Consider the following 13,450-nt stretch of genomic DNA (forward strand, 5'->3'; position numbering starts at 1 on the left):
GGAAGTTCAGCAAACAGAATGTTTTATAATAACTTTTTAAGATATAAAACGGCTTCTACATGATATTAACGTCTAAAAATCACCACGTCCAGATGTGCTACATCCCAGTATCTTAAAGGAATTGACTAGTGTGATTACTGAACCTCTAACAATGCTGCATAATAAATCATTAGAAGAATAAACTTTACCCTGTGATTGGAAAGAGGCACATATCAGTGCAATTTTCAAAAAAGGAAACAAGTCACTCCCAGGAAATTACAGGCCAGTTAGTCTGACATCTGTAGCATGTAAGACAATGGAAAAACTAATCAGGACATAGTATATTGTTGACCAAAGGAAGTCTAACAGACTATTTAGTAACAGGCAGTATGGATTTTTATCTGGAAGATCGACTACACTTCAGCTTCTTACCGTTCTTGATAAGTGGTCAGCAGCTTTGGATAGAGGGGAATCAGCTGATTGCATATACTATATGGGCTTTCAAAAAGCTTTTGATAAAGTTCCTCATAAAAGACTGCTGTCAAAATTCAAATCTTATGGCATAGACGACAGAGATATAGGATTATTTTACATAATAGGAAACAGCAGGTGGTGGTAAATGGGGCCACTTCAAAATGGAAACCGGTGACCTCTGGAGTTCCACAAGGTTCTGTGTTGGGCCCTGTACTCTTTGTTGTCTATGTAAATGTAACCCACATGATTACATGTACCCTGTGACATATGTAAGTTCCACTAGTAGCCTCTAGGAGGCACACGAGCTACAGAGTTTAAACCATAACAAACAACCGTCAACAATAGAGAAGAGAGAAGGAATCTGACGAGAGAAAGACTGGAAGAGAAGAGAAATACGGATATTTTGAAATACGGACAACTTTGACTATGGATACTTGAATTATTGATATTTGAACTACGGATATTTGAACTATAGGACATTTGAACTACGACATAAAGATCCCTCCCACGAAGCTTCCTTGGTGAGCCGCTAGCCAAAGCTAAAAGTAAACAGCTTTCTGTGTTCCATGTAATCATAGCCATTTACGTAGGATATCTTGATTTTATCCAAAGACAGATGATCTCCTGTTGAAGGAAGAAGGAAGACTCTTGTCTCTTGTGTTTTGTACGCTGCTGGAATCCTGGTGAGCTAAGAGTTTAAAATCTTGAAATCTAAAGACTGACAATTTTCGATTGGTTGCTAAGCTAAGCTAACCCAGCTAAAATGTATATCTATGATCCTTAGCAGTTTCCCATATGATTCAGAGCTTTAAAACCAGTCAGGACACCCGATCCATAGGGTTTATTTGATGTAGGAATGTTAGACGTTTTAATATAATAATATGCTTGTTGCCACTAGCCACCGAGCCAACTCGGCCTACATGGCATCCATAGAAACCAAAGCAGCCAGCTGGACGTGAATTCACGTTGATAGTGCCGTCTGACCGTCATGCAGCCTGGCTGCGATGACATTGTTTTTAACTGTTCTTACAGCAATAGGCTGTTGTCATTCAACTGCATATTAGTTATACGTAGGAAATGATTTAATTCAGAGAATTGACTCTAGATTTGGGTATTTTTATTTTGTTTGTACTTGTTTGATAGAGATTGCAATTAATAAGGAATCTGTACAATTTTGTGCAGACTGTTTTTTTTTAGTACCCTGAACAATCCCCCCTTGCTACACCTTTTGGAACCCTTGGATACCCCCTTTGGATTGCCCCCATCATCGCCCTGGATTTGGATTCATCATCATCGCCCTCTACATTAACTTGCCCCTGTGATTGTGGTAGGATCTGGACATTGCACCTTGCACAAATTGGAAGGCTGAATCATTCCCCCTTTTCTTTTCTTTATTATTTTCTTTGAGTGCACTCATACTTTATTTTGGATTATTTTGTTTAATTTGTTAGTGTAGAATATGGCTGCATAAGTAATATATTAGAAGGGTATAAAATAGAATATAGATAGATATAGACAATAAATAGAATATTAGGAAGAACTTTTAAAAAGTATAATAGAGTAATATATATATATATAATATAACACATCTCATTTAGTATTGATATTGAAATAACTTGACTTTGAGCTGTTGAAATAAATTGCTTTTTATTGTAAACTATACCCACGAGTGTGTGTGTTGTCTTTGGGGTGAGTACTAGAATCTGGTCTAGAAAAAAACCTACACCAGTCTCCACTGAACTTAGACATTAGACTGTAAACTGTCCCTGCGCAAGCATAGGCCCATTCCCCTGTTGTGCAGGTTATATAAATTATTTACCAAGTGTGATACAATCTGATTCATACCTTTTTGCGGACGATACAAAAATATTTAGAATAATTAATAAGGACGCTGCTACAGCCCATCTTCAAGCAGACCTCCATAGCACGAGCAACTGGTGTAATAGGTGGCTACTGATGTATTCAAAGAATATGGAGTACTTATTTACAAATATTAACAGATTGCAATTGCCGTATTTTATGCTTAATCATTAAACACGTTTAAGAGAGGGTCATAATCATTCAAATGGTGATGTCCTGGTTTTGGAGTATATCCAGTATTGTGAACTATGGAGTCTAGTTTCACAAACAAAGTGTCCAAATTGTCTGCATTTAACAGCAAACCTTACATTTCTTTCTGAGGGTAGATGTGGACAGTATGCTAGTTGGTTAATTAAGATGAATATGGAAGTGCTCCTTTTGGTTTCATCAAATTTTTGATTTCAGTGAAAATTTCAGCGTCGTGATCATTTCATTTCCGACATTGAGAAAGTCAGTGGTAAGGTTTACTTTGTAGGTGGAGGACATTTGGGCTGTTTTGGTACATTTGTCTCAGACAATAACAAGTCTGATTCATTCAGATAACTTAAAGGTGGAAGTCCTGACCAGCATGGTAAAAGAACAGGTTTTAAAGTGTTTTTGTTTATCTTCTACTGGATTATATATTGCAGTAACACTAATCAGTCACTCAGATGTACTCAGCAACTTGTACACAAAAGATAAGATCAGATTTGTGTCAAATTGTCTGCCTCTTTGCTTATTGTTATTCTTGGTTTTCATACAATATTGCTTACAGTTATAAAAACAACTAAAACAAAAGAAAATATTAGAACATTAGAAATTAGAATTGTACTACATTAACTTTGCCATGGCCCAAAATTAGACAATCTAACATTTTAATTTAAGCATACTTTAAGCATAATTTAAGTTAATGGCATTCATAATTAAAACCAAATTACGACTTACACGAGCTTCAACTGGCTCTTTAAGTCGCCCTCTCTTTATAAATTAAACCACCGATGAGTTTGTGTTTGTGTGTGTGTGTGTGTGTGTGTGTGTGTGTGTGTGTGTGTGTGTGTGTGTGTGTGTGTGTGTGTGTGTGTGTGTGTATGTGTGTATGTGTGTGTGTGTTGGGGGATTGGTGCCCCCTATAGGTCTCAGGTATTTTTGTTCAGCCCTTCCACTCACTACTACCACCACAGTATTGGTATTGTGTGGAAGGGCTGAACAAAAATACAGGGCAGTACAGTGGGACAACACTTGAGTTAAAAGTATGTCCACCTCCAGCAATGACTGTCATGCGACACAGTTTGCAGAGTATAGTTTTCTGTTTGGTGTTGGGTTTTTTAAGTCCAAACCATGTCCACACAAAAGAAGTTGCAACCCTTTTAGTAACAAATTCATCTCCCCCATCTTGGGTTGGTTTGGATGCCTCCTCTTGTTCTGTATTTGTAATTTCACTCTCCTCCATGTTTCCTCATCACGTCATCTACTTCGTCTTTATCATCTTAACTTTTATGGTGGTTGGAGAAGGACCAAGATGGCATCGTGGGAACATCTCTATTTGGTAGCTCTACAAAAATGTGCATTAATTTCTGCAACAGACATGTTACAATCTACTAGGTCAAGTCCAAGTACTTAACAATCAACGTTAACTACTTTTGCCCTATCAAAGCCCTATCAAAGTTTGGTTTCGTGGACTTCTTTTGTAAAACTATCAAACTCTTTATAATAACGGTAGTAGCTCAATTAAGTTAGAATATAGTACTTCTCCAAGTTCAACCTTTATCGCGGAGTTAGACAAGGCTGTCCCATTTCCCCTTATCGCTTTTTGATCACTGCACAACTTCTTGCTACTTACAGTTTCAACAGTGATTTGCAGGGTGTAGTGGTTGCGTACAAACAGGTCTTCATCAGTCAGCTGGCAGACGATACAGCCCTCTTCTTAAAAGATGCTACTCAAATTCCTCGTGCTTTGGACCTTATTAAGAATTTTCCAGTGCTTCCAGTTTATGTTTAAACACGTACAAATGTGAATTAATGCCTATCAAGACATGTGAAATGTCATCTGTATGTGGTATTCCAATTAAGAATCAAGTTACATATTTGGGTGTAAATATTAAAATAGATGAATCTGTAAGATGTTCTTTGAATTTTGAGCCAGTCATTGAAAGGCCAGGCAAAGAATGTAATATATGGTTACAGAGAGAGCTATCATTAAGAGGGAGACGTCTTCTCTCAAAAGCTGAAGGCATTTCAAGACTAACTTATGTCTCTCTTTCCTTCCCTGTTGAGAATTCAACTGCAAAAAATATTGATAACCTTTTGTTTGAATAACAAGACAGATTTTGTAAAAAGAACTTTTATTATGAATACTACTGATTGTGGAGGATTAAACATTTTGGATTTTACAACATTAAACAATACATTTAAGAGTAATTATATAAGACAGTTGGTGAAAAACACCGCTTCCTTATGGAATTTCATCCCTAATTATATTTTTTTCTATAATAGGTGGCCTGAAATTTGTTCTACAATGCAATTATGATATTCTTAAAATACCCGTAAAATTATCAAACTTTCATAAGCAATCTCTGTTGGCTTGGTCTCTCCTACATAAATACAACTTCTCTCCTCGTAAATAATTAATATGGAACAACAGGAATATCGTTTATAAAAATCACTCATTATTCTTTGGAAACTGGTTTAACAATGGTATTAGGTTGGTGGGTGAACTGCTTAACTCAAAAGGTCACTTGCTGAATTACTCTGAATTTTTATCAAAATTTAAAATCCCAGTAGCTCCAAAGGAGTATGCAGTTGTTTTTGATGCCATTCCTTCCGCTGCTCTGATGCTGATAAGAGACTCAAAATTAAGTGTTTTTGTTGTTCCCTCTATAGAGCTGGATGGATCTGTAATCAGTAAACTGTGTTTCAAATTATCGTAAAAGTAGAAATAGATGTGTTAGAGCTTCATTCCAAAGACATATAGTATCAATACCTTATGTAAAATATTTCTAGGAAAAATTTGTGGAGAACATTCCTTGGAAAAGAGTTTGGACTTTACCTCTCAAATACCTGTTAACTAATAAAGTGAGAGAAATCACGTTTAAACTAACTCATAGATTCTACCCTGCTAAGTTATATCTTAAAAGGCTTAACAATGATGTTGATATTGGTTGCTCGTTTTGTGTTACTATGCCTGAAACTGCTCTGCATCTGTTTTGGTATTGTACACAAACTAAAAAGTTTTGGTCTGACGTCCTTTATTTTATTCAAATACACATTATTGCTGATCTTTCCTTTACCTTTGCCTCTCTGAGCATCACATATTGCGGCGGATGTGTTCAATTTAAAGTCAGGTGAAAGCCTGGTGCGTCTCACACAGACGCTAAGGGTGCGTCGTGCGTCAGTATCAGACGCCAAACATTTCCCATGACGCCAGCATCCTTCTTCTCGTAACTGGCTACATCTTGGACCCTGGCTGGTCTACATGGGACTCGGAGGAGGTCTGGCACCTAGACGTGCAGTACGCAGGCCCGCCGGGGTGTGTGGAGATTCCCTGATGCCCACCACCCCGCCCCCAGCTATGGGGCAAATAGTGCCACCTAGTGGATACCTCGGGTCTGTGGGGGTAAACCCCTACACAACACCAACGTCTACACTGCTGTGGTTTTTTGTTTTTCTTGCCCTTTTGTGAGTGTTTAAGTGGGAGAGTACTGCTGCCGCCGTGTGTGGCTGCTGCTTCTCCCTCTCGTAGCCCCCCTTCCCCTCCACCCCTGTATGTCTGTTGTGTTTATCTGTTGTCTTCTTTCACCCCGTTTATTGTAAAGCCACTCTGAGTGTTAGAGAAGCGCTATAGAAGTTTAACTTAGTGGTATTATTATTAAAATATAAAGTTTCTTATAGTCCTAATATGGCACCCATTTATTTGGAGAAGAATGAGATGTGAATTTAGATAAGATTTGTAAACCTTTAGATATTTCTTCATGAATAGGTTTATTTAGATACTCTCAATAGAATGCTATTTTCCCTCCACTTTTCTACTTTTACATTTATTCAAAGGGTGTTTTTGTGTTTCATCAGGAAACAGTGGTTGAAGTTTTTAGTGAGTTGAGGTTGTGTCATCTGGTGGATCATCTCTTAACTGTTCAGGGACAGAGAGGGTTTTTGTACAGGTCTACCAATGGTTTGTGTTACTGTGTGTCTCTGGCACAATAATACACAGCTGAGTCTTCAGGCTGCATATTCTGTCCTTTTAGAGTCACTGTCTTACTGGAAGCTTCTAAAGAGATACTGAACTTGTTTTTTAGTGACTCTTTGTAGTATGTGCTGCTAGTATCTTTCATTCCAATCCACTCCAGTCCTTTTCCTGCAGGCTGTCTGATCCAGCCTGTCCAGTAACCAAGCGAATAAGAGACCTGACAGGTGATGGTCAGTGGTTGTCCCTGCTGGACAGTCAGAGACGCTGGTTGATTCAACTGCTGACTGTTCACACCTGTAGAAGAGAGAGAAAAAAGTTGAAAACTCAACTTTGTGCCTCAGTGCAGAAAGGATAAACAGAAGAAGCTTTGTGGTCCTGAATGTTTCTCCCTCAAAGAGACTCACAGGATCCAGCTGCCAGCAGCAGCAGCAGCAGAGCTACAGACAACATGATTTGTGTTGAAGTTGAACTGCTGGGAGCTGCTCTTCTTCTGGTCCAACTAAGAGCCTGGTATGAACTTCTTATAGCGGACTAACAAGGAAGTATACTTTGCATAGAATAGGACACCTACATACTAAAGTGTTCCAGGAATAGTCACTAGTCTTATGTAAATATGAATAGAGCTTGATTGCTGGTTTTCTAATAATCTTCCCTGAACACACACAGCAAAACCTTACATTTCTTTCTCAAGATAGATTTGAATAACAACTTGGTGACCTGACACAGATACAGAAGTGGACATGTTCTTTGTGCCAGTCTTAGATTTCAGTGAAAGACTGGATTGCTGGATCATTTTAATTCCAGCTTGAGAAAGTGAATGTGAAGGATTACTTTGTATGTGGAGTACATTTGGGCTGTTTTGATGTGTCCGTCTTGCACAATAAAACACCTGCTTCACTCAAATAACTGACAGGTGGATGTCCTGAGCAGCAAAGCAGAGGAACTACAAGGTGTTTTGTACTGTATATACCAACTAGTAAAATGCTCCACACAAATACATAACTCATGTGTACTTAGTATTGTTACATAAATGATAAGATCAGGTTTTGCTGATCAACGAGACTGTTTTTCTAGTGTACTTCTCTTCTCCAGCAAATAGTCATATTCACCCAAATTACTGTTGACAGCAGGTGTTTCCTTCACAGTAAATACTATGTGTTAAGTCCCCTTTGCTAACATTACTGACTGACATCTTACTTCCTCAAAAAGTTGTCTTAGTGTCATGTGGGACATATTCCTCCCCACTACTGTCTGAGTGTACAGCAACAAAAAGACACAACACCCCATGCTATTTACAGTAACTTGAGACATTACCCATCTTTAATGCTCAGTATCATGTTTCTGCTTTGGCTGCTTCTGTCCACTGCTTGTATGTATTCTAAGAGGGGTTTATGCTCCATGTTTGGTGGATATAATGCTTCCACTATTGTAGACAGTAAACGGATATATAGAGAGATCCTTTCTTTGTAAAAACCCAAAACAAAACAAAACATATTTTCATTGGTATCCAGTAAATATGCCTAACAGACATACTAACATATCTGATGCATTAATATCTCAGTTGGGTATTTATCTTGACAGATATAAAGTTTAAAAACTGGCCGTAATTTTGACCGCCCATGGTGGTTTTAGGTAGGAGTGAAATCCCGGTCGTTCTAGTGTTAAACAGGTAAAGTCAAACACTACAGGCAAGTATCCATGAGAAAGGTCCACCAATCAGCAAACACAATCCTGAACCATCAAACCCAAATACATTGACAATAAACCAACACATCGTGCAAAACATTAGTAGCCATTGGTCTCTCCTTTATCATGACAGTTACTTAACTGAACACACAAACGCATTAGAAGTTAATCACACACATAAACATAGTAGTATGTGTCTCCTACTGAGCTAAACGCCACCAAAATTCAGGTGATGCATGCTGCACCTCCGCTGGCCACATGCCGCCCCACGCCGGCCACTGAGAAAACGGAGCCCAGCCAGCTGCACAGCAGGATGCCAACCAGCAATCTAACAATCAAAATAATGCCTCCAAAACACTCAACATTCTGTTAATACAACTTAAACTACAGCTACAGAGACCAGAGACCTTTCATGTGTGGCCGCAGTCCTCCATCTACAGGACTTATTGTGTAATAGCACCTAAACTAGACTCAATGTGCAGGCCTGATCAGTGAATAGTGAAAATGAACCTGGTAAGTAATTAAACATAAATTAAGAAAGGAAAGTAAAAAATGAAATAGAAGGGGGTCTGTTTTTAAACCCAATATTTTCCAGTCCTCAACATTAACACAACTCTTCATCATCTCTTTATCTCTTGATAATCAGACCTTTGTACTTCTTCTTGAACTGTGTTATGTTTGTACTTTGTTTGAGTTTCATGGTGACACTGTTCCACAGTTTTACCCCACAGATTGAAATCCCCATGCTCTTCAAAGTTGTACGAACACGTCATTTCTTGAAGATTAATTTCCCTCCCAAATTATATTCTGGAGGGTGTGCTCCAGGCACGGCGTTATGGGTGGGCCTGACGGTCCTAGGCCCGCCCACTTTTCACCAGGCCCACCCTACAATTTTCCTACCCAAAAAAATATATTATATATATTATTTTTTACGAATTTTCATTTAGTCATAAATGATTCGAAATCAGCCAATAATCGCATGTTTTGAGCTAAAAATAGTTTTTATAGATGTAACCCGCACTTTGCGTTCGGCCGTCGTCTCCCTACACGCCCCTGGGACTCTGCGTTGTGTTTGTTGTAGTATGATGTTTGCGTGGAAAAGGAAGGAGGCGGAGGCTTGGGATCGTGGCTGAGACCTGGACACTTTACTGGCACTCGCTTACACTTCACCTCTCATCAATCAGCTGGCCGCTGGCCTCCTCATACTCACAGCTTCCGGCAGAAGAAACAAAAAAACATTTCTCTTTCTCAATAAAATTAAAATAAAAAGGGCAAATGTGCAAATAAACACATCTCATATCAAAATGCTACCTTACGGCAAAACCAAAGCAAATGTCATCCATTATAAATTAAATAAGGCACTTATTACCCATAAAATGAAACAAAAAAACCATGGATACTCTGCTCAAATAATACTGCATCCTGCGTTATATGCCATGCTAATGCTCAACAGGCTAGCCAACACTTTTTGTCACATTTCTCTTGCCAAATACAATGTTCGACATCAAACTTTAACTAGGTTATAAGCCAACTTGTCTATTAACACCACAGAATAAACAGTTAGACAATATGTGCGATATAAATCAATATCTTTATGATAATGCAGACCGCCAGCAACACTGCTCACCTTCCGGCAGAAGAAACAAAAAACATGTGATCAACGTAGCCTTTTGCCCGGGACAAGAACTAGGGGTACGGTGTTGCAAAAGGGACAAACATCGCCATTTGCGGCATTCCCAGGGGAACATACAGCGTAACAGTGCCACCTTGTGGCGGATTTACATTACTACCTTACATCTACCCCTTCTTTAATCGATGGCGTCCCAGCCATCAGACCAAACAAAACAAAACAAATAAAACTTATGAGCAGAAACATTAAAACAGATCACACTGAAAGTGACGTATTAATACCATGAGTTGCATATGAAATGTAGATGTGTAAATGCAATCAAAGTAAATAAACCATTAATAAAACTTGTTTGTTTGTTTGTTTGTTTTTTCCGTGGATTATACGTGCCCTGCTACTCTCTCTGCTATGGCCCTCTGCCACAATGTCCAGCCCCTCTCTATCTTCTGCTGTTCCTCTTTTGATCTCACCACCTGTGACTCGTAAGACAGTTTCTTTGGGGGACGTCGAGTTCTCTGTGGGTTCCTCCTCAGGCTGGGGCCATCAAGTGCGTTGGTGTCACTGACATTTATGTCCTCTTTCCTCCCTTGACTCACTTTTTCGGCTTCCTCCCCCTTTACCTCCATGCCATCCACCTCCCAGTCCCCCATGTCAGACTCAACTCCTGCACTTGTTGCTGCACCAGCCCGCTCCACCGGAAGAAACATACACTGTGTAAGAAGGTTGCGGTGAACCACTCTCTCTTTTTCACCATCCTCTGTTCGGACCACATACACAGGTATACTGGGTTGTTTCTTCACCACAATGTATGGGCGTGACTCCCATCTGTTTCCCAGTTTCTGCCGTCCCTCCACATGACATATTTTGACCAAGACTCTGTCCCCTGGGCTGAAACCTTGACTCTTTGCCTTTTGATCATAGTACCTTTTCTGTTGCTCTTTTGCATGTCGTTAGGCCTGGTTAGCCTGAGTATAAGCTTCCGACAGACAGTCATGCAGGGTCTGGACATATTCACTATACTCACATGGCTCTTTGGTGGTAGAAAGCCCAAAAATCAGGTCGACTGGGAGTCGTGGATGTCTACCAAACATTAGGTAATACGGTGTGTACCCAGTAGAGTCATGTTTGGTGCAGTTATACGCATGTGTCATTGCATCCACATACTCATGCCAGTGGGGTTTCAGGTGAGGCTCTAGTGTCCCCAGCATGTCCATGAGAGTCCGGTTGAACCTTTCGGTGGTGCCGTTACCCTGGGGGTGATAGGGGGTTGTGTGTGTCTTAGTGACACCAGTACACTTACACAGCTCTTTCACCACAGCACTTTCAAAATTACACCCCTGGTCTGCATGTAGTTTTGCTGGGAATCCAAACCGACAGAAAAAGTTCTTCCACAGTACCTTCGCCACTGTACAGGCTTTTTGGTCTTTAGTGGGATAGGCCTGGGCGTACCGGGAGAAGTGGTCAGTAACAATAAGCACATTTTCTATGCCTCCCTTTGATTTCTCCAGAGTCAGAGAGTCTACACACACAAGTTCCATAGGAGCGCTGCTGTGAATACTGACCAGGGGAGCCCTGAGGCCTGCAGTTGGAGTCTTTCTGAGGCAGCACCTTTCACACTGCTCACACCAAGCCTTGATTTCCTGGAACATCTTAGGCCAGTAAAATCTCTCCCTTATCATCTGCAGCGTTCTCTCAAACCCTAAATGCCCTGAGTCATCATGAAGTGCAGTCTTGATGGATGTGTGAAATCTCTCTGGTAGTACCAGCTGCTCTACTACTCCCCTTTGACAGTCTTGGACCTGACGATACATTATTCCATCCCTTACTAATAACCTCCGCCACTCTTTTAAGAGAAGGCAAACCTGCCTGCCACCACCAATCCTCTCGCTGCGGCTCGGTTTTTGGTTCACACTTTTAAAGTGCAAAACGGGACCGATTACAGCATCCTCTTTTTGCCCTGCACGAATCTCCTGTTTTGTCAATGCAGGTAGAGAGTCCATCCCCACATCTTGATAGGATCCACCGAGCGTGTGTGACAGAGGTTCTTGATGCTCAGGTCTCTCTGAAGTGGAGCTTTCCAGTTGTTGGGGAGATTGTTCCTCTACACACCTTTGTACTTTGGCTGATACAAGCGGAGGGCAGGTTTGCAGGACTTGGGTGACCTCCTGGTTAGACAGCCGGGAGAGGGCATCCGCGTTCGCATTATTCTGTCCCCTTCGATACTGCACATCAAAATCAAATGCTGACAGCCAAGACACCCACCGCTGACCTGTAGTATCCAATTTTGCAGAGGACATGACATACTTGAGGGGGTTATTGTCTGTCTGGACTGAGAACTTGCGCCCATATAGATGGTCATAGAACTTGTCGGTCACTGCCCATTTCAGAGCGAGGAACTCTAGTTTGTGTGCAGGATACCTCGTCTCTGCTGGGCTCAAGCCTCTGCTGCCATAAGCTATGACTCTCTCGACTCCGTCCTGAACTTGGGCTAATACAGCACCAAGCCCCTCCCCCGAGGCGTCAGTCTGGAGCAGAAAGGGTAGGCTGTAGTCTGGATAGCCTAACACTGGAGCAGTTGTCAATCTTTCTCTCAGTGACTGAAAAGCCTCCTCACACTCATCAGTCCAGACAAAGGGCGGGTCAGGCACTAACCTCTTCTTCCCCCCTCTCCGTTTCTTTCTAGGGTCACCAGTGGTAAGGCGGTACAGGGGCGCGGCTAAGGTGGAGTAACTGCACACAAACCGCCTGTAATATCCGGTGAATCCCAGGAACTGAAGCTCCTCTTTACGATTCGTGGGCCTCGCCCAGTCCTTGACTCTGCCGATCTTCTCTGGGTCTGTCCTGATGCCCTCCGCAGACACCAGGTGACCCAAGTAGTGCACCTCCTTTCTCACAAGCTGACATTTGGAAGGCTTCAACTTCAAGCCATGCTCCTTCAGTCGATCGAACACCAGCTGCAGCCTCTCCAGATGCTCATCAAAGGTTTTAGAAAATATGATCAGATCATCAAGGTAGATCAGGAGATGGGTGAAGTTCAGATCGCCAAAGCAGCAGGTCATGAGTCTCTGGAAGGTGGACGGAGCGTTTTGAAGGCCGAAAGGCATTTTGTTGGCTTCAAACAGCCCCATGGGAGTACTGAATGCTGTTTTGTGTTTGTCCTGCTCCGCCACCTCTACCTGCCAGTATCCAGATGTGAGATCAAGTGTTGAGAAATACTTTGCTTGACCCAGAGCCTCCAGGGCCTCCTCTATTCTGGGCAGTGGAAATGCATCTCTTGTGCTGCAGGCGTTAAGCCTTCGGTAGAATCGATGCATAATCTTAGTGATCCGTCTTTCTTGGTAACAATCACTACTGGCGAAGCATATGGACTCTTACTAGGCCTGATAACCCCTGCTGTTTCCATTTCTGTCAGCAACTTCCTCACATCCTGCCACTGTGAAGGGGGAATCTTGCGGTACGGGAGTCGAAAGGGCTTTGAGTCGACCAGGGGGATTTCGTGCTGCACTGTTTTTGTGTGGCCGTAGTCCATTGAGTGCTGTGAGAACACCCCCATATTCCTCTCCACAAGCTCTTTTAGGAGGGCGCGCTGGTGCTCATTCTCCACTGCTGCTTCACTTATGTCCACCCCACCACTGCTCACAACTTGGTTCAGACACAGGTAT

The 13,450-nt window shown here is 41.5% G+C and overlaps 1 protein-coding gene and 1 gene segment (V, D, J or C); both read right to left on the bottom strand.

The window, feature by feature from the left end:
* LOC130113067 (uncharacterized) overlaps positions 1-13,450 on the bottom strand; it is a 1,140,561-nt gene that overhangs the window by 909,699 nt on the left and 217,412 nt on the right. The window lies entirely within an intron of this gene.
* LOC130113256 (immunoglobulin heavy variable 4-38-2-like) lies at positions 6,468-6,925 on the bottom strand. The segment is given in 2 exon segments: positions 6,468-6,769; positions 6,880-6,925. Coding segments are annotated over 2 exon segments (348 nt in total).

The sequence above is a fragment of the Lampris incognitus genome, chromosome 5 (assembly GCF_029633865.1).
Source record: "Lampris incognitus isolate fLamInc1 chromosome 5, fLamInc1.hap2, whole genome shotgun sequence".
Classification (NCBI taxonomy): Eukaryota; Metazoa; Chordata; class Actinopteri; order Lampriformes; family Lampridae; genus Lampris; species Lampris incognitus.